The 19,400-nt window shown below is 31.4% G+C and overlaps 1 protein-coding gene across 1 annotated transcript in view; it reads left to right on the forward strand.

Annotated features, from left to right (window-relative positions):
* LOC145680523 (ras-related protein Rab-37-like) overlaps nt 1-17,648 on the forward strand; it is a 285,842-nt gene extending 268,194 nt beyond the window's left edge. Inside the window, exons 6-7 of the mRNA XM_081751130.1 lie at nt 7,155-7,296; nt 8,997-17,648. Of these exons, the coding sequence (XP_081607256.1) occupies nt 7,155-7,296; nt 8,997-9,102 (248 nt within the window). The 3' untranslated portion in view covers nt 9,103-17,648. The remainder of the gene's footprint in view (nt 1-7,154; nt 7,297-8,996) is intronic.
* The last annotated feature ends 1,752 nt before the right edge of the window (nt 17,649-19,400 follow it).

Below are 19,400 nucleotides of genomic sequence, written 5' to 3' on the forward strand. Positions count from 1 at the left end.
TAAGGTAAAAATTGGCAAGGTAACATCTACTCAAGGTCAAATAGGGAAGGGAATACCTCAAGGGTCTCCCCTGGGTCCGCTTCTTTTTTCTCTATTCATCAATGACCTACCAGGAAAAGTAAGGTATTCAAAAATACTATTATACGCAGACGACATAAAACTCTTTAGAATAGTTAATAATGAGTATGATAATTATCTCCTGCAGAAAGACTTAGATGCAGTAAATCATTGGTGCGAGAATAATTTATTAACTATTAACTCTGGAAAAACTAGATATATGACATTTACTAATAAGACTCAGTACTTTGTCAGTAAATATAAAATTCATGGAGTAAGAATAAACAAAGTAGAACAAATTAAAGATCTCGGTATTATTTATGACAGACAATTGAGATTTAGTAATCACATAAATGATTTAGTACAATCAACGAGAAAAACCATAGGTTTTATCTTTAATCAATGGCCTGATTTTTTAAATGGTAGTTATTATGTGTACTTATATAAGACACTTGTTAGATCCAAACTTGAATTTGGTTCAGTCGTTTGGAACAGCTTGTCTAATATACTTATTAACAAACTTGAAGCAGTACAGAAATGTTTTATACGACTACTATGTTATAAAATGAAAAAAGACTACTATTCACACGAGTATGAATATTGGTTAACTTTTTGGGGACTTCATTCTCTAGTAGAAAGAAGAAATTTTATCGATAAATGTTTTATTCAAATGGTATTGGATAATAAATATAGTAGCAATTACTGCTTAGAAAATATAGGAATAAGAGTGCCGTGTTATAGTGTAAGAAATCAGTCAACATTGGTAGCACTAAATTCAAAACGCGAAATATTGAGAAGAGTGACAATGTCTTATAACAGCTTAAAATGAACATATGTTGGGAGAAACAATAGAACAATTATTTTATTTAATTATATATTTTTTTTTCAAAGATTAATCTGTTTTAACTTCACGACAAGGGCCTTCATTTTATTATTATTATATATCTTCAGAATATCTTTATTTATAATATTTTATTCAAAGAAAAAATATTTTATGTGAAAATGTGACAATAGGTAACCAGGATCTTTTACATAGAAGATACGAAATTTTAAGCAAAGTTGACTCATTATTTTAACGATAGTTAAATGAAACTTTGATTTCCATAGTTCTGTTAATAGTATTTTATGATATTGACTGTATCTATTTTAATCTTATTTTATAATCAGCTTTAATCTTGTAATGTGAATATATTAAACTTCTGACAAGGGTCTTAACCTACTAATATTTATTCTATATCACAAATTTTCTGGTCTGTTTAAAATGATTGTATAATAGTCTTAACATAGTGCTGTATTTTTGCCAATGAGCTGTTCACGGCACTGAAAATAAAGTTATTATTATTATTATTATTATTATTATTATTATTATTATTATTATTATTATTATTATTATTATTATTATTATTATTACTAGCATCAGTGAGCCGCTTTGCTGGGCTAAGTTGAGAAATAATAATAATATGCTCCGTTATTCAGTCACTTTTTCTATTACTAAAGCGCTCTTTGATATCTGTCATTTTCGATGAGTTTTACATTTCCCACGTTGCGGAGCACGGAATCTTTAGTGTCGTTGTTCATCTCAGCCACCCGGAAAAGTGAATTCGACAATGATATTGGTTATTTTGATCATTTTTATATGTCTTCCCCTCTTCCATGTTGCGGGCGGAATTTGTATTTAAACTGCATCAGATGTGTCACTGTTCATCTCAGCGACTCCAAAAATTTTAGATTTGATACTAATATCGGTCAATTTTCGTTCTCTTTTAAATGTTGCTCTCCTTCCCCTTCCTTTAGTTACACCATCAAAATGATATGAGGAAAACCATCTCGGGTTCGAACTTCATCTAGGTTGAAAATTTTAGCGAGATCGGTATGGTGGTTCAAGACTTCTTAAATTCTATTTATGTTTATATATATATATATCCCTTTCCCATTAACATTCTCTAGGTTCTAGCGTCAAAGTGAAATAATAAAAACCATATCAGGCCCGAACCTCATCTATGCTAAAAATTTGATCGAGATAGGTCGCGTGGTTCAAGAGTTATTAAGCTTTATTTATTTTTATATATCTTTCCCCTCCCCCCTCTCCCCTAAGTTTTATCGTCAAAGTGATATCATAAAATCTACTTCAAGCTCGAACTTCATCCATGTTGAAAATTTGATGCAGATCTGTCCGGTGGTTCAAGAATTATTAACTAATTAACCTAGTCACTTCTATTATTATTTGCATTGATTTTTGTATATCTCCCCGTTCTCCCCTTCCCTAATTCCACTATCAAGGTGAAATGGTTAAAAGCTTCCATGCACAAAAGTAATCTATGTTGCAAATTTCATCCAAATTGGTCGTTTGATTCAAAACTTATTCAGTTTTCTTTATTTTTTATATTTTTTCATTCTCGCCCTCCCCTAAGTAACACCATCCAAACGAATAGATAAAAATACTCCCAGGTCCGAACATTATAAATGTTGAATATTTGATCGAGATCGGTCGGGTGGTTTAAGAGACTATAAGTCACAGTCACTTTAATTTTATAATATAGATTATTTTTATTATTATATTATTTATTATTATTATTATTATTATTATTATTATTATTATTATTATTATTATTATTATTATTATTATTATTACTATTATTATTATTATTCGCGTACTTTTGAATTTGCACGGTAAAATTACTGCATAATATGTTTTTATTTCTGTATTTTTTCTTCTGGATTGAATGTGATTTTCTTTATTAGTGGGCACTAATTTCTCTCTAGGTCGTCGAATAAATGAATTTCGTTGTGCACTTAGTTGCAAATAACCTTACAGGAAGAAGCTTGATCGTTCCAAAGATCAACCTTAAAGTATTAATATTTCGGTGTCTGTTTCAGATGGTATGTTAGTGTAGCGGTAACGTAATGGAGTTACGATCAATAGAGCTATCCGGCATAGGTTCGAATCCTGTTCGCGCCAGGCTTAGATTTTTTACAAAGTGATAGTGAAGAATAAATTTCTCATATTAGACGTGCAATGCTTAAGAATGTGGAAGCAAACACCTTTATCATGATAGAGACGATTTACGAATGTTGTTTGGGAAAGGGCAAGGGATTTACCAGACATTGGAAACACTTCATTGATCTGCAGTAAACACTTTTCGTGTTATCGTTCTCAGAAAGAAATATTACAGCATTTGTTGGAGAAAGTTTGAATAAAGCAATCGGTGGTGTAGTGGTAAAGTACCAGACTTTAAAATCTGTGTTCGATTCCCCGTCAGGTAATATAAATTTTTGGCATAGAATAATGGCTGCAAACAGAGATTTATCTTCTGTTAGAGAACTTACAAAGCATCACTGGCGAGAATTCGAATATACAGTGTGTGTGTTCTTCATCATACACTGTAATGATAAGTATGTTTCATATTTATATTCGTCTCTCTCTCTCTCTTTCTTGACGTTTCCCTATCCTGTCTTTGCATCTTTCACTTCTCTCCCCTCTCTCTCACGTACACACCCACTTCATGTGCGTGTGTATGTTCCAAAGTCAAAACGGGGCAAGAGACCGATATAGCTGGTCTGGAAAATGTAATTAACTGCCAACTTCAGCGTCGAGTTGTTGTGCTCTGAGGAAACATCTCCAGTCCTGGTCATCTCTGAAAGAAATACTGTTTAAACGCAAAGGAATAAGCAAAATATATTTTTTATCATCTGGGTTACCGAGTCTCAGTCGAATTACTGGGTCACTACGGCTTTGAATCCTCGACCAAGTGGTGGTCCATAAGCTAATCAACATCATCCGACTGACACTATGATCCGTTTGAGCTATAGCGTGTTCATTCTATCTGTGCAAATTACAACGTTATATCCGCAAGAGATGAAAGTGATGCTGGATGTTCGGAACAGATAAATCTTCGGAAAAAACTAGAAAATGGCAACCTCTTTCGTTATTTGAAAACAAAATTTTATTTATACTAGTTTGATACAAATTTGTTTCGTCCTATAATTCAATGTGATTTATTCACGTTGAAATTTGAAACATGCAAGGTTTGCTACTTCTATAAGGAACATCCAATTTTCCATTTGAACATTTCTAACTTTTCATAATGATACGGTTTGGACTTTTAATATATTATGTTTCTGATAAAAATTTACCAGTAAAATAGCACTCATTCAATTTTATCTTTCTTTCTTTCTTCCTTTTCCATTTCGTTTTTTCTTTTTTGTTCACTTTGCATTAGTAGTCTGGAATGGAAGATATGACCTACGCTACCTACTGGGTTTATTAGAATGTGGTTTGCATCGGTACTACCGAATTTACAACGGAACCACGCGGAAATAAAGCATGTGCGTTAAATTGTTGACATTATTTTAGATGTGTCTGTGAGATCTACAGTTCTACTGGAAATTGAGTATGATATCCTTTTTGAAAGTGACTTAATGTATGTTTCAAGCATCCTCTATATATTAGAATAGTCCTGAAAAAAATACATACAAACAAACGTTATTTCTATATTACTGTTGGATTTCTGGTAACGAAACTTTATAATGTTAGGTTGTTTTCTTACTAAGTTTAAAATTCCACATTTTTATCTGTTCTCCCTTTTGTTTTTCTTTTTCTCTCGCCTTCTCTCTCTCTCTCTCTCTCCTTCTCTTTCTTGCTCATTTCTGAACCTGTGTGTAATATACATCCATTCGTTTCAATTTTTCATTGTGTGTGTTTCAGTTTCTCCTTAAATCAACTTATGAATCTTGTTTCGTCTCGGTTTTGTTATTTCATTTTATCGATACTAATGCATGTGTAGTTTGAAATTAGAATTGTGTTCATGTTGTTAGCTAATTTTAGTTATGAAGAGAAGAAAGGAGGAGAGAGAGAGGGTCTCTTTACCAGACACGATTATGGGATAAGAAGGTGTATATTGGGTGGCCTAGCTGCACGGCGTTAGGTGTCGCAATTTTTTTGATGCGGAGTGTACATAAAACATGTCGCTGCGTTTTTAGAGTTCTCCATAAGAGAAAGTGTTTTAAGGATGGTCTAAAGCCACAAAAAGTTTGTTTCTGTGATAAGAGATGGCGTTGCTATCGCCCTATCTTTTCAATGTTAATTAATCACAAAAATGACTAATAACTTTTACAAATACTGAACTATGTTCTTCACTGTCAGTCTGTTTGAAGATAATGACTATACGCAGCAATTGTTCCGTGCAGATTTTCGAATTGTTGACTCGTTCATTGTTGAGTTCAACTAATTGTTGCAGAGGAATTCAATGCCTCTCCCCTTATCATTTGTTCTAGGACTCTGGAATTTTGGTATGACCTGCTGGGATAAAACAGCATTGTATCACAGCAAAACATTTTCTAGCATTTTTAGGACATAATTTTACCAATGTTTCCCGAGAAAAAAAAACTTTCGTAAAAGTGTTCTTACTACCTTATTCAAAATCTACTTCAACTTCAATCAATGGGGGGTAACTATTAGACCCTGAGGAAACAAACTTTTATTAAAAATTTACGGTAGTTACACTGAAACATTTCTTTAAGTTGGAGATGAACTCATCTCATATTTACGAGTTCAATTCTAAGCAATAATCTATCTATCTATCTATCTATCTATCTATCTATATATATATATATATATATATATATATATATATATATATATATATATATATATATATATATATATATAAGAAATCTTTCAGTTTAACGTCCCACGGTTATACTCTTTAATCTATGAGAGACAATGATTTAAGACAAGTGAATGGTGATGGAAGAGTTGGTGGAATTTAAAAAAAAACGGGAGGAAAGGGAGTACCCTGAGAGAACCCGCGGACACGATATTGTCCACCACAAACTTACTTGGCCAGAAGTCGAACCAAGGACTCCGGACACGAGAGGTACGTGCTCTACCACTGAGCCACCGTACCCACAATTCTAAGCAATTGAATTCATTTGGAAGTCTCGAAGAAAGCAAACGTAACAAATATTTAATGGAAATAAAGTAATTATTAAGGCATTGTTAAATATACGGTATATACTATATACGAATGGTGGTGAACATGTTTGGCAAATAGTATCACCTGTGTTGATCTATAGCGACCAATGATGTTATAAAATAGAGGATCTGCCCATATGTATCTTCATCCTATTAAACTAATGAAGCCAAAAAACAACCGAGCATCGGCACGTCTGATTGGCTACTCTCGTTCCCGCCATCGTCTGATTGGCTACTTTCGTTTCCGCCATGATTGTTGGCTCAAAACGTTGCGATCTTATTGGGCAGAGTGGGCAGAGTAGGGGTGGCGAAACTGTGACGTATGGCTTCAAGATTTTGTTGTAAGGGCAGATCCTCTATTTTATAACATCCTTGATAGCGACAAATGTTTCAATGTCAGTGTGTTTTCTTTATGTTTCCCGCCCTAGGAAAACTTACTTTCTAGATACACCTTATATAAATCTTAAAATCTAAAGAAAACACGTTTCATGAAAATGAGAAAATTTTAATTTCAGCCTCAAGGAACAAGGATATCACTTAAATTTTAGAAAAGTACAATTGCCTTGTTTCATGATAACCCGGTTTCTCATAACCTCATTCTTGCATGAGGATGCAGAACACAAACTCTTCGACTAATTTAGGTAGAATGGTGGTATCTTCATTTGTCTCGTCTATTACAGATTATCATATACAGAGAATCAGTGGCGTATTTAGGGGGGGCTTCCGGGCTTAAGCCCCCCCCCCCCGAAATCTTACTTACTATAGTAAAGTATATGAAATATCTTGCAGAATTTTCACATTTTCAGGCAAAGCCCTCCCCGAAAGTTAGCAAAGCCCCCCCGAAAGAAAATCGTAAATACGCCACTGCAGAGAATATATAGCTGTGTATGTGTAATTTCTCTACAATACAAATAGTCTTGATGTAGCTTTTCTTATTATGTGCTTAAATTGTTGCATATAAAAGATTGTAAGAAAAGATGAGTTAGTGCAAAAGTACCTAAATTCATGTTTCAGAAAATCCATACAAAAGCGTTCTCAGCAAACATTACTTACTGTACCGGTACCTAGTATAAGGCGTATGGTGCGACGTAGAAGTTCTGATGCCAATGTTCTGTTTCCACAGGTAATAAATCAGATTGTGGGCCTGATCGTATCGTCCGGAGAGAAGATGGGGAGCGCTTAGCTAGAGAATATAATGTAGCCTTCATGGAGACCTCAGCAAAGACAGGACAGAATGTGGAACTGGCATTTATGGCCATAGCTAAGTATGTAAACTACCTTATTTTTTGTAATTGATAAAATAGACTTATTATTAATTTTACTCTATAATTGAAAAGGACTAGAATTAAGAGCCTGCCTTACTAAAATTAATACAAAATTCATCATTTTTCTTTTGCTTGTTTATTCATAAGTGAAAGGAGATAATGAAATGGAACTTACCACAATCATAGATAAAGTTATTCTACAACAAAAAATATGAACCTAAGGAATTTTCAGTGTTGCCATCCATAGAAATTACAGTGTTGCGTGAATAACAATTCTCCGAAAATCTAAGTTAAAGCAGCGACTAGAGGAACAAACACAACTGCATTTGATTACGTATCATGCTGTTTTGGTATCCTGTGAACCACTTTTTAAATAGTATTATTATTTAATTAAAATAATTGTGTTGAAACTATTTTGTTTATTACAAACTATATATATTTGGGCTTAATTTGGATTTAAATGGCATCAGAAGTGTCACTGTTCATCTCAGCGACCTCAAAAACTATACATTCGACACTAATATCGGTCATTTTCGATATATATAAACAAAATGATCAATATCAAGGAGCGCTTTGGTAATAGTAAAAAGTGACTGACTAAGGAAACATATTACTATTTTTTTCTTAATTTAACCCAGCGAAGCAGGTAATTGATGCTAGTGGCTTATAAGATGAGGAGCCACTGATCCCCCTATTTGTGCAAGAAATTAGTTCATAAGTAGATACGCGTGAGCCTGAACTAGATAAGTGTACCGTAGCATTAACATGATGCCGTTAATGGGAGAAAGATTTTTTTTTTTTTTTTTTTGTGATTGCTTCTCGGAAGCTTTTAATGAGATAATGTACTACTCAGTGTTCATTTTTCACAGCAACAGGTATTTTGTTGTTATATTTTATGGAAAGATCTAATATACATGAGATAACACAACGCTGGCATAAGTTAAGAATAAATTATTGATGTGCATATTATTAAGTTGTACATTAAGTATATACAACAAAATAATTCTCCTCTGATTCCAAGAAACATGAACTAATACTTCGGATGTGGACTTCTGACTTTTGAACTTCTTAGATCTACGTAGGTTAAATGTTCTGTCGCCATTCCATCAAATGTTTCTTAGTCTTAGGATCGTATTAATACACCTAAGCTTTATTTTCAGTCGCAAAGTTAAAATAAATAAATAAACAAATAAATAAAAACATGAACAGCAGCTCTGGATATCTACTGTACTCTCACGCAGTGCAGTTAACGAAGATGTTAACTAGGATAAGAACTTGGTTACTTTTGTTTAACCTAAATTCTCTATAATTCTCTTCATGGCATTATGTTCACAATTCAAGGTCGCAGCAATTTTGCGAACTATAACTTGCCGATGTGCACAAATCATACCGGTTTTTGTTACTCACCGCAGTCACTGGTGTATCACTACGTTGTTTGTGGTCAACTAAAGTTTCTCATATTTTACCGTTATTACTTTATTGACGCACCTTCAAACCTCGATCACGTCCAATGCTGTCTTTTCATACAAGTGTCTGAGCTGAACATGGATGTTTGTAACTGTGCCTCTTTCTTTAATAAAAAGGTCGATGAGTGAGCCCTCTTTATATCAATTTACCTATACGGTAATGTGTTGTTTGTTTTTATAATTGAATCAAATGTCTATTCTGAAACATTTCATGCCTTTTTTGTTTTATTTCAGGGAATTAAAAGCACGCAAATCTGAAAAACCAGATGATCCGAAATTCAACGTTCAAAAATATGTTAGAGAGCAAACACAGAAAAATTCATGCACGTGTAACACGTGAAAAAGTTGCTGCAGCATGAAGAAATAAATACATTACGTATTTTAGAGCTGAAATTTAAACGACGAAAATAATCGAGAAGAAATATCGTGTTTTATTGTGCAGTTAATTTTGGGACAAGTGTGTTCACTATTTAGTGAGATATACTACAATATATTCTTCCAATGAGAAACTTTGTCACATTATCGGAAAGCAAAGCAATGGGGAAGGCATTACGAAAAACAAAGGAAAAATATGTTAACAAATTCAGATGAAAACAAAGCTTTTAACCTGTTCAAATATATAGGTTGGAAATTTAATAATTAGGCTCTTGCTGTACAGAGTTATTTAGAGATACCGAACAACATGCACGAGAAAAGCAATGTAAGGAAAACGATTATTACATAGAAAGAAGAGGAGAGAAGAAATTATTTTCTATGTCAATTTGTATAGCTTAATACATTGTTGGTTGAGTCTGATGTATATTGAGATTTATTATGTTATTGTGAAATATATATATATAAAGTGAAAATGTTAAATATACATATATAAAATCAGCAGGTCTGAATTACTTTAATCGTGTAAAGATATTTTAAAAACAAGTATTGTGTTGTTCTATTTTATGGAAAGATCTAATATACATGAGATAATAGGAGACTGGCTAAAGTTGAGAATGTGTGTGTTATTCAAGTTGTACATTAAATATGTACTTTGAGGTGGAGTATTTGGCCCTTCTGAAAAAGCAGGATTCCATTTCTGCCCAATTCTTACTTTCAGTAGGCTATGTATCTATTTTGTAAAATGTATTCACTGAAACTTTTCTTGAGGCACAGCACTAGTCTCTTAACTAGATTTACAGAAATATAAATTTCATATTTTAAGACTTCATATTGAAAATTTTACGTTTGCTTTAACTTTTCTTGAAATTACAATCTATCTGGAATTAATGTGCTAGTAATGTTTGCAATTAAAAATTTTCTGTAATGCCATTCTGCAATTTTTATTAACCTTGCAACTGTAAACTACAAAGGACTTGCTTCTTATATTTTCAAATATAATTGTTGCCTGATGTTATCGCTACATGCCAGTATGTGTAGATAAAGTCTGTGCAGCTTATCTCTAACATTACAGACTAATCTGTAGAGCAATACTAGCGCGCCATGATGACGATGAAGATGTAACATTTGATATGGATTTTTCAAGTTAGTAAACCTTCTTCAGTAAAGACCAGTACAAGCTAGTTTTTCTACAGTTTTGGATCTGTATAAATTTTAACAAAAGCTCCCTTCATGATCACCAGGTTATAATATGACCTTTCAATAACGAACCGAACATCAACGAATTGATATTTAATTTTACTATAAATTACTATCCAAGAATCTGCAAGAAGTTACTTTGAAACTTTTCGAGAATTTCTCGAATAATCTACAATGCAATAGTTCGAATCAGTAGTGACAGTTTAAAAAAATAGAAATGTCAAATTTGTTCTTCAGTTTGAAGGAAACTGACAAAATCTTGTATTATAAATTAGATTTTAATTTTTTAAAAAAAATCGGGCTTTAATGGCTTTCAGTACATTACACCGTAAGATATAAGAATGTAAACTTTTTCAACAAATTTATATTTCAAAACAAAGCAGAAAATCATGGGAAATAAAATTAACGTTTCTTTAAAAAATCCAAGAATTTTGTATCTGGTGTTGCAATTCCTGCGTCACATATCATAAAAGTACTATTGACAATAACTTTTAATGTAACCACGCAATTCTTTCAATGAAGCAAAAGCACACGTCACTCATAACTTTCAACCGTAAATTTCGTATCAATTGTTGCCTGAAATCGTGATGGACCAAAGGACAATTTTTCTACTTTATTCCCTTCAAAATTTTCGTTTATAGGGTTTTTCTATATTCCACATAAGTACGACAAAATAGATATTATCAATCGAAATCTACTTAGCAGATTCTCAATCCAGAATCTTGCGATTTTTCATTAATTTATCTTACACTGTGTGAAATGCTAGTACCCTATTAGGTTAATTGACGTAGCTAAAGGAGCAAGATATAGCGAAGTTTAACATCAAAGTAGTGCCTGAGAATACTTAAAGTAATGGCTTAAAATAGTCACTTTTAAGTAGGCTATGGAGAACACAAAACATTTCATAAATTAACAAAAATATTATACGAGACAACAGATGTAATTGTGTTGTCAATTCTAATACATCGCTGAAGTTATTCTTAAAATCAGTTAACTTCAACGGTATTCAAAATTTAGAATCAAATCAGCCTTGATTGTGAAAACTTGATCTATCAGTCTTGATCTTTTTGGTTCGTTACAGGGTGTCCCAAAAGTAGGTACGCAGTAAAACAGTTATAGAATAATGTTAATGTAAACATACTATTGTGAGACTCTATATTATTATCTAAACCAATAATAAAACTAAAACTGTAGATAAAATAGCTTGTCTTAGTTCTTAAAAATAATGAAAACGTAACGGTCAGTATTACTTAGAAGTAAGATAATGCAATCATTTTTATGTAATGAGTACGAGGGATACGGAAAAGTGGCTAATACTGTATATGCTAATATCAACATAATGATATGTATGTATATAAATACCATACGTAAATATGGTATGAAATGATATATAATAGAATTTGAAAAAAAGTAAAATATTTCTTGTAATGCTTGCTTTTGTACTATATCTTTCGTAAGTTGATGTAAAACTCGTGAAGTAATGTGTGTGAATTCTTTTGAAATGTAACGTAGATGAATGTGCTTCCTGTTGTTTCATGTGTGTTATTGCAGATTGTATAATCTTTTAAGATGAACAATAGCTATATAATAAGTTCCAAAGAGAAAAATGCTATCATCGGATTTTCAACCATTTACCAACAATGTTAATGTAAATTACATAGCTATAATTACAAGTGACATGAGCATCCACAGAGTATTTATAAAAGTAATGTAATAGTTGGTCTCATTTCATATATACGTTATTATGGGTTTCAGAAACATTAAGAATTTAAAAAAAGGAATAATTCTTAGACCTGGAATTTGATTTTGAAAACATACAGAGTGTTTCTTTTAGGTTTCCTTTCAACTGCCTTCTTCCATGGTAGGCCTATACATGACAAACAAATTCTATATTAGAGTATACTTTCACCTCCCACTTTCCTCCCAAACTTTCAGTTCCAACTTCTTCTTTCCCTCCGGCGGAATTTTTTGGAAAGAAAACTGTTCGTACCATTATCCTGTCTATCAGGTATATTCTATCGTCAATGTGAAAAGAAATTTAGTATTGACACTGTAAAGTTTTGTACAGTCAGCACAAGTACTGTACCTTTTCCAGAAATTATTGTATAAATTAAGTGTACGAAACTTTTCATAAAGTGCTGCTAAAGCAATTGAAATAAATACTCCACAATCATTTGATACAAATAGGCCTAATATTGAAGTCATTAGTTATCAGAACTGTTACTTCTAAAATTTCAATTCTCTGAATATTATCGCAGTTATACAAATACTATGTAGCTCGAATGAATAATATTTCAAATTATAAAGATTCCTAATGTTTTTCAGTCGATTTTCCGTAAATTGCATATACTTTAAGCGACTTCATCTGAAACAAAAATAAATAAATAAAATAACTCCATTAAACTCTAATTAATCGGAACTTTCAACAATGACCACTGTTAGTGTTAGTTCAATTAATACGGGGCTACATATAGCTAGTGTGACTGCCGCTCTATTATCTGTAATGCTGTAACCTGAGATCCAAATCAGAGAAGTCTGCTGGTAATATATATGTTCATTGCAGTGTTAGATCTTCCAATTAAAAGTCTCATACATAGAATACCATTATAATATTTCTGATTGAGTATTATTTATTAGTCATAATGTATAACTAACTTTCTAAACCCACGTACAACACGTGAATATACAGTACTTTATTCTGTATGTGATAATGCAGGTTTCAATTTAATGTCGACAATCTTCTTAAAGTATACGAAAACAGGACATTTAATCTCTACACACGCAAAATAGAATTCAAGAATGGTACATCGACAGCGTGTTAGATACATTAAATCATTCTATTTACCCTATATTTCTAATCATCTGTGAGAATGTTACGTTTAATACCACTTACTAGAAGCTATTTAGATAATCAGATATTAAGCAAACATAATTTTTAACTGTAGCAGAAAGCTAATTTTTCTTACGTGAAAAGTTGATAGTTATTTGTGAAAGTTTACGTAACACACACTACATATATGCATGGAGAGTGTATGTAAGGATATAAAACGAAAAAAAGGCATATTCCTGAGCCTATCGAAAGACGTGATTCAGTTCCGATACATGTTTAGAATAATACAAGGATATACAAGAACTTTAATCAATATTTGAAGCGCACAAATTTCTACTTCAGTACAAAATTTTTGTGGTTACTTCCGAAATCTCTCAAATGAAACAACAGTATTTGAAGCTCCACGATTGCACTGCATCCTTTCTTCCTCAACACTTAGTTTTGATTACAGTTCGTTATTGAATCATTCTTTCTGGACATTTCCGGAATACGAACAAAATTGTTTCAAGGGAAATGCAACTGTAGAATTTCGGTAATCAGAAAGCTATTAACATTTCAGAAGTGTAGAAAAAGAAACAAAGCAAAATTTTAGAAATGCGTTCAGTTAACAGTACTGTGGCCAGCATTATGCATTATACAGATATTTATTTTCGTTTTGCTGAAACTTCTAATTCATTAGCATTTCGAATTTTATTTATTTATTTATTTATTTATTGTTTTTCGCCATTACAATATCTTTCATTCCTATGCTTCTTGATAGAAGAACAAATGCTTAATTTAATTTATTTTAAAAAATCTATTTACAAGATATCTTTTCAAGTTGCTGGTCTGAATCCTGTATGTATTACCAGTAATGTATGTGATTATTTGATGAATCACACTTAGAAATATACATATAGTACTATCCTTTTCAAAAAAAATCTGAAACAAGAAAACGTTAAACTATTCATAAGAATCTGCGTTAATAGTGGTCACGGTTGTATAATCAAATTAAATAAAAGGTATTCATTTTGTTGTTTTTAATTAAATTGCTATGATGCCTTGTAGTAATTTCATACAGGTTTCTCTGTGAATGCTCATAGTACCGTTGAATATATAGTAAACGCTGTTATTATTAATCGCATTGTGTGTGTGGTTGTATCTTGACTTTTTTAAAAAATCAGTTTATAAATTAGTGTGAATGTCCCTTTACAGTTTCTCTTCAAATAAAATCTGAAATTGTTAAACGACTGAGGCACAAGGGAGCAAATATCGGAAATTTAAATAATAAATCTATTATAAATTTAGAAACGAATTGCTGATACACATATCTTAGTTTCTCATTTCATAGCACGATACACAGGTAAGGGCAGGGACGATTTTCAAATGTTAATATTGATATTATAGTTTGGTAATACTGACTTAAGCTATTACTACTTGACAACAGTGTTCTTGGAGTTTACTATCATGAAGTTTTGGTCTGTACGCAATTGTGTAGCTGCAGTGGAATTATGTAATCGTACTACTGCTACTGAGAGAGTTTCGTCGTGAGTTTAATCCATATAATGGGCCATCATGCAACACGATTCTTCAGCGAATGTCGAACTATGGCAAAATGGATTTTAACAACTATTATGCAATAAATCGAGCAGTTCTCGATAGCTGTAAATTCATTACTGTTAACCCGTAATTGCTAATAATTGTACCATCTGAATTTTGTAAACATGGAAATATAATTTCTTGAGGATCCTGGAAACTTCATTTTGATAGGTTTATTAATAGTCTTAGTGCAATTTTTAAATGACGTTAGTAGACTCGGGTAGCTACATTCAACATTCGAGCCGCACTTTCCTCTTACAGTAATACGTACGACGACCTGGTAGTTTCATGTTACATATCATACAGCCATCTTTTCGAAAGTTAGACAACTGAAAAATTGTGCTGCGTGATGGTGAATCGCATCGATTAGATTGGTATTGAAAGTCCCTCTAAGTACCTGAAATAGTCTCTATTCGAATACACAGCCATATTGCAGGAATGCGATCGCATACAGGGCAATTCTTTATGACAAAATAAACTCTTAAGAACGCAGCTATTACACACGGAAGCTATTTGAAGAAGGGCTGCCAATCCATATTGTCATTTTAAAAAATATTTTTCTTTTTCCCTAATATCAAATTTTAAGAAAATCCTGAAACAATCATTGCAAAATCAGGTGAATGCGCATATTTTCATTCTTGTATTGATATTATTATTATTATTATTATTATTATTATTATTATTATTATTATTATTATTATTATTATTATTATTATATTCTTCAGTTCTACTAGGTGAATATACAGATGATGATCTTTGAACATTCAATCTCTAATCGAGTTACTTCCAAGAAATCCTCTCTATCTCATATTGTTAACATTTTCAGCATAAAATTGGCTCGTACTGGCTGTATCTGGAAACTTGTTATAATACATACATAGCTAAATAAATATTAGCTAAGTTCTTAAGAGTCTGCCATTAAATACAAGATAATATCCCTTTCGTCACATACTGTTTCATTACTCTTTCTTGATACCCGAAAGGCAGTTACTCTCAGCCACGATATGCGAAGACGAACAATAGATGTTCAAATTTAATCATGATATTCAACAATTATATCAGCCTAACAGTTATATTAGATGTTACGAATAATAGTTGTTTTTTTTATTATTATTATTATTTTTCTTTCACCTTTTTCAAAGATAGTAAGGTACAACCAAAACTGTTTTCTTACTTACCTTTTTACATACACAACTATCAATAATTGTTAAATTCCTGTATTTAAAAATTATTAATATATATACATTGCTTTAATATCTTACACTAAAATACAAATCGCTGAGCAAAGTAACGTTTATTTATAAAATAATACATGTGTGACAGTTTCGCCAACTAACTGAACATATTGCTTTCATCAGACACTGTAAAAAAAGAAAAGTATTGTAAGTAAGAAAAGTAAGTAAAAATTGTTTTTTCACACTATCAAATGAAGCTAATATGTTCAGTTAGTTGGTGAAACTGTCACACATTTATTATTTTATAAGTAAACGTTACTTTGCTCAGCAATTTGTATTTTAGTGTAAGTTATTCACTATAGCAAAGCTAGTATGAATCAGTTACTTATTGCTGTAATATTATTGCTATTACTTTTTATCCAGGATGTTAAAATTAACTAAATACAAGAATGATAATATGCGTTAAAAAGAATAATATTTCACACAGAGAAGTAGAATCATATTTTTCTACCAAACTTATTTATAAAACCTCACCAAAATTATTTCAATAACCAAAAATTTAATAACGAAAAAAAATATTTTGTATCAGAACTTCTCTTAGTTTCACTAACATAAATTGAGAAGATAAATTATTGTGATATAGTAGCAAGGACCAAATATTTATTTATTAGGCACAGAAATCATTTTCTAATATCAATGGACTGAAATATTACTACTGGATTCACTGCGTCTATTTTTATTTATTTATTTATTTATCTTTGTCTGGTCCCGTATAGGAAGGGGAAGGGGAGGTCTATTATGTACTTATCTAAGAATATCACATTTTTTCTATTGCAGAATGTGAAATAACTCTTGGAATTCCCTCCGAAATTTCAACAATGAATGCCCTTGATCGTAAAACTTCAAATCTTCAGTACTATCATTAATACGTACAACAGAATGATAAATATATGCATTTACATGACAAATATATGAAGATATATATATTTACCGTAAATGTAAAATTAAGAGACGCGACCTCTATTTCCTGTTATTATACATCCTTTTACTACTACAACGAACAGGAAATTACATAAAATGATGCGTAAAAGGAAAATATGTCTAAAAATAGTTATGACAGTTAAATAAATCGGATACTGGACCTCATTATCCATCTATAAACAGTAAACTATTATTTTTAGGTATTCAGTTTTCTTTATCCTTTCTTCTAGTGTCTTTGTGTATTAATATATCTTGGTTAGGCAAAATGTAATAGCAGTTTTTATGGTTTCATTTTATTTACCCATTTATCCTTAGTTAAAGAAAAGTTTATTACAATGATTATCATAATATTGATTTGCCAAACTCAGAGTTCATCTATCAACTTCAGTATAAAAAAATGTATGAGCTATCTAATTACATCCTTAATTTTCGAGATTTGGCATTTTTAAGATTCATTGTTCAAGTTAAAATATCTGATTAAGGTGTCTTAAATGTGAAAGGTCTCTTGAGGTAACGAATAACGCGCTGGACTACTATGTTTTTAGAATCTGATACAGCTGCCAGTAATACTTTTCAGCTTCGTAACCTTATCTTCTTTTCTCATCAATTTATTTTTCATATTTAATACTATACATAATGGATTAGAATTTATAACGACTCTATAGAAAAGCGTCGTTAACCTGGTTCGTCTTGTAAAATATAAGTTACGAAGCGATAATTACTTTTCTTTATGCAAAAATCAACTCAGATATTCCAAGATTATTAGTCTCACCTTTATTGCTTGATATGTCTTAAATATTCTTTTTAAGACCGTAAAATACATAAATTCACTTGACTAGGTCAACACATAACATGTACATAGCCACAACTATCCCATAATAATCTCTTACATATATTAAAAACATTCTTCTTTTCTGTTAATTTAAAATGAACATTCCACTAAGTATATTACATATTTATGAGCACTTTTTGCCCACGGTACAGGTAAATATTATACAAACTAAAGTATTTCGTTATAGAAAATGTCGCCCGACAAAGGGACTGAATATAAAAGTCATGAGTAGGCTCGGCTTTTATATTCAAGAACCACTGGTCTGATTAGATTAATGTTCGTACATTACATATGTTCTTTATATTTTGATCACACCTCGTATATATCTTTATTACTTTTTGGTTAACCCTCATATATATATAAAATATTTATTATCATTCACATAAATACATTCACAATAAATCTTTGATTTCATTAATATTTATCTTTTATTACATTATTATTTATTCTTTATCATTAAAAACATCGTCGCTTAGAAATATAATTAACGAGGGTGAAACACAAATTATCAAGATTACTAGTTTCGATCATTATTACAAACGATGATGTGACAAATAATATTTGTTCTTTTCGGGCGCATTGTATAACAAATAAGTTAGATGTTGCAATTGTAATGTATACATAGTAGCACTAAGATGTCCAAAATAAAGAAGAATTTCACTCAAAGTAGTCATTGAATAATTGATTTTATAGAATGGATCTTATTCTTAACATAATCTTTGATAATTAAACACAAATCAATCTGATATAAAATAATTTTTGCCTTTAACTAATTATAAATTGAATTATGATTCTTCACATTAATAAGAAAGAATAAAAATTAAACATAACCTACGTTTGAATAATCAAATGGAAGTAAATAAATTTATTTTACAGAAACAAAAGACACCTTTTTGTTATTAAATAAACACATTTTTCATTACTATTGTTATTTTTCATTCTTATTTATTTGATCAAGAATGTTGGGTGCTACTAACTCTTTAACTAGATGCATCCATTTTTCCTTTGTATACGGAGTAGGCTTCCAAACCTTTAACTCATCTATGTTGCGAAGTCCAATTGACATCCCCGTTTTAGCGTTTAACAATTCGAAGACTTTAGGATTTATCTCCTTAAAACATAAATAAGGGCCTGAAAAAATGTCACAAAATTTATAGATTTTCTTTAACAACATATTACTCTGCGGATGTTGTTTAACGAAAACTAAATCGTTGACCTTGATCCGATATTTCCCTTCTTGTAAAGACTCTACTTGCGAATTACGTTTCAAAAACTTGTTGTGTCTTCGGATCTTAACCATGTTCACTAAATTGGATGAGTCTATAATTGTCGAATCTTCTAATTTGACATCAAAATGTTGTTCCACGGGGAAAATTACATCAGAGCCATTATGCACCTTAGCCGGAGACACACCTAAAGTGTCTGATATAGAATGGTTCAAAAGGTACGTAATTTGGTTGACATGCTTAATCCATTCAGCATGTTTATCCTTACAAAAGTGCCGAAACAACATACCGAAATTGCGATGTACATTTTCTACTACGGAGCTACTTGGGTGGTACGGAGTCACAAAATGAATTTTAATGTTGGCCTTATTCATGGCTTTGAGAAACACATCACTTTTGAATTGTGAGCCGTTATCGCATAATATATGCTCGATAGGGCCACAA

Source organism: Thermobia domestica, chromosome 3, assembly GCF_964235325.1.
Source record: "Thermobia domestica chromosome 3, izTheDome1.hap1.1, whole genome shotgun sequence".
NCBI lineage: Eukaryota > Metazoa > Arthropoda > Insecta > Zygentoma > Lepismatidae > Thermobia > Thermobia domestica.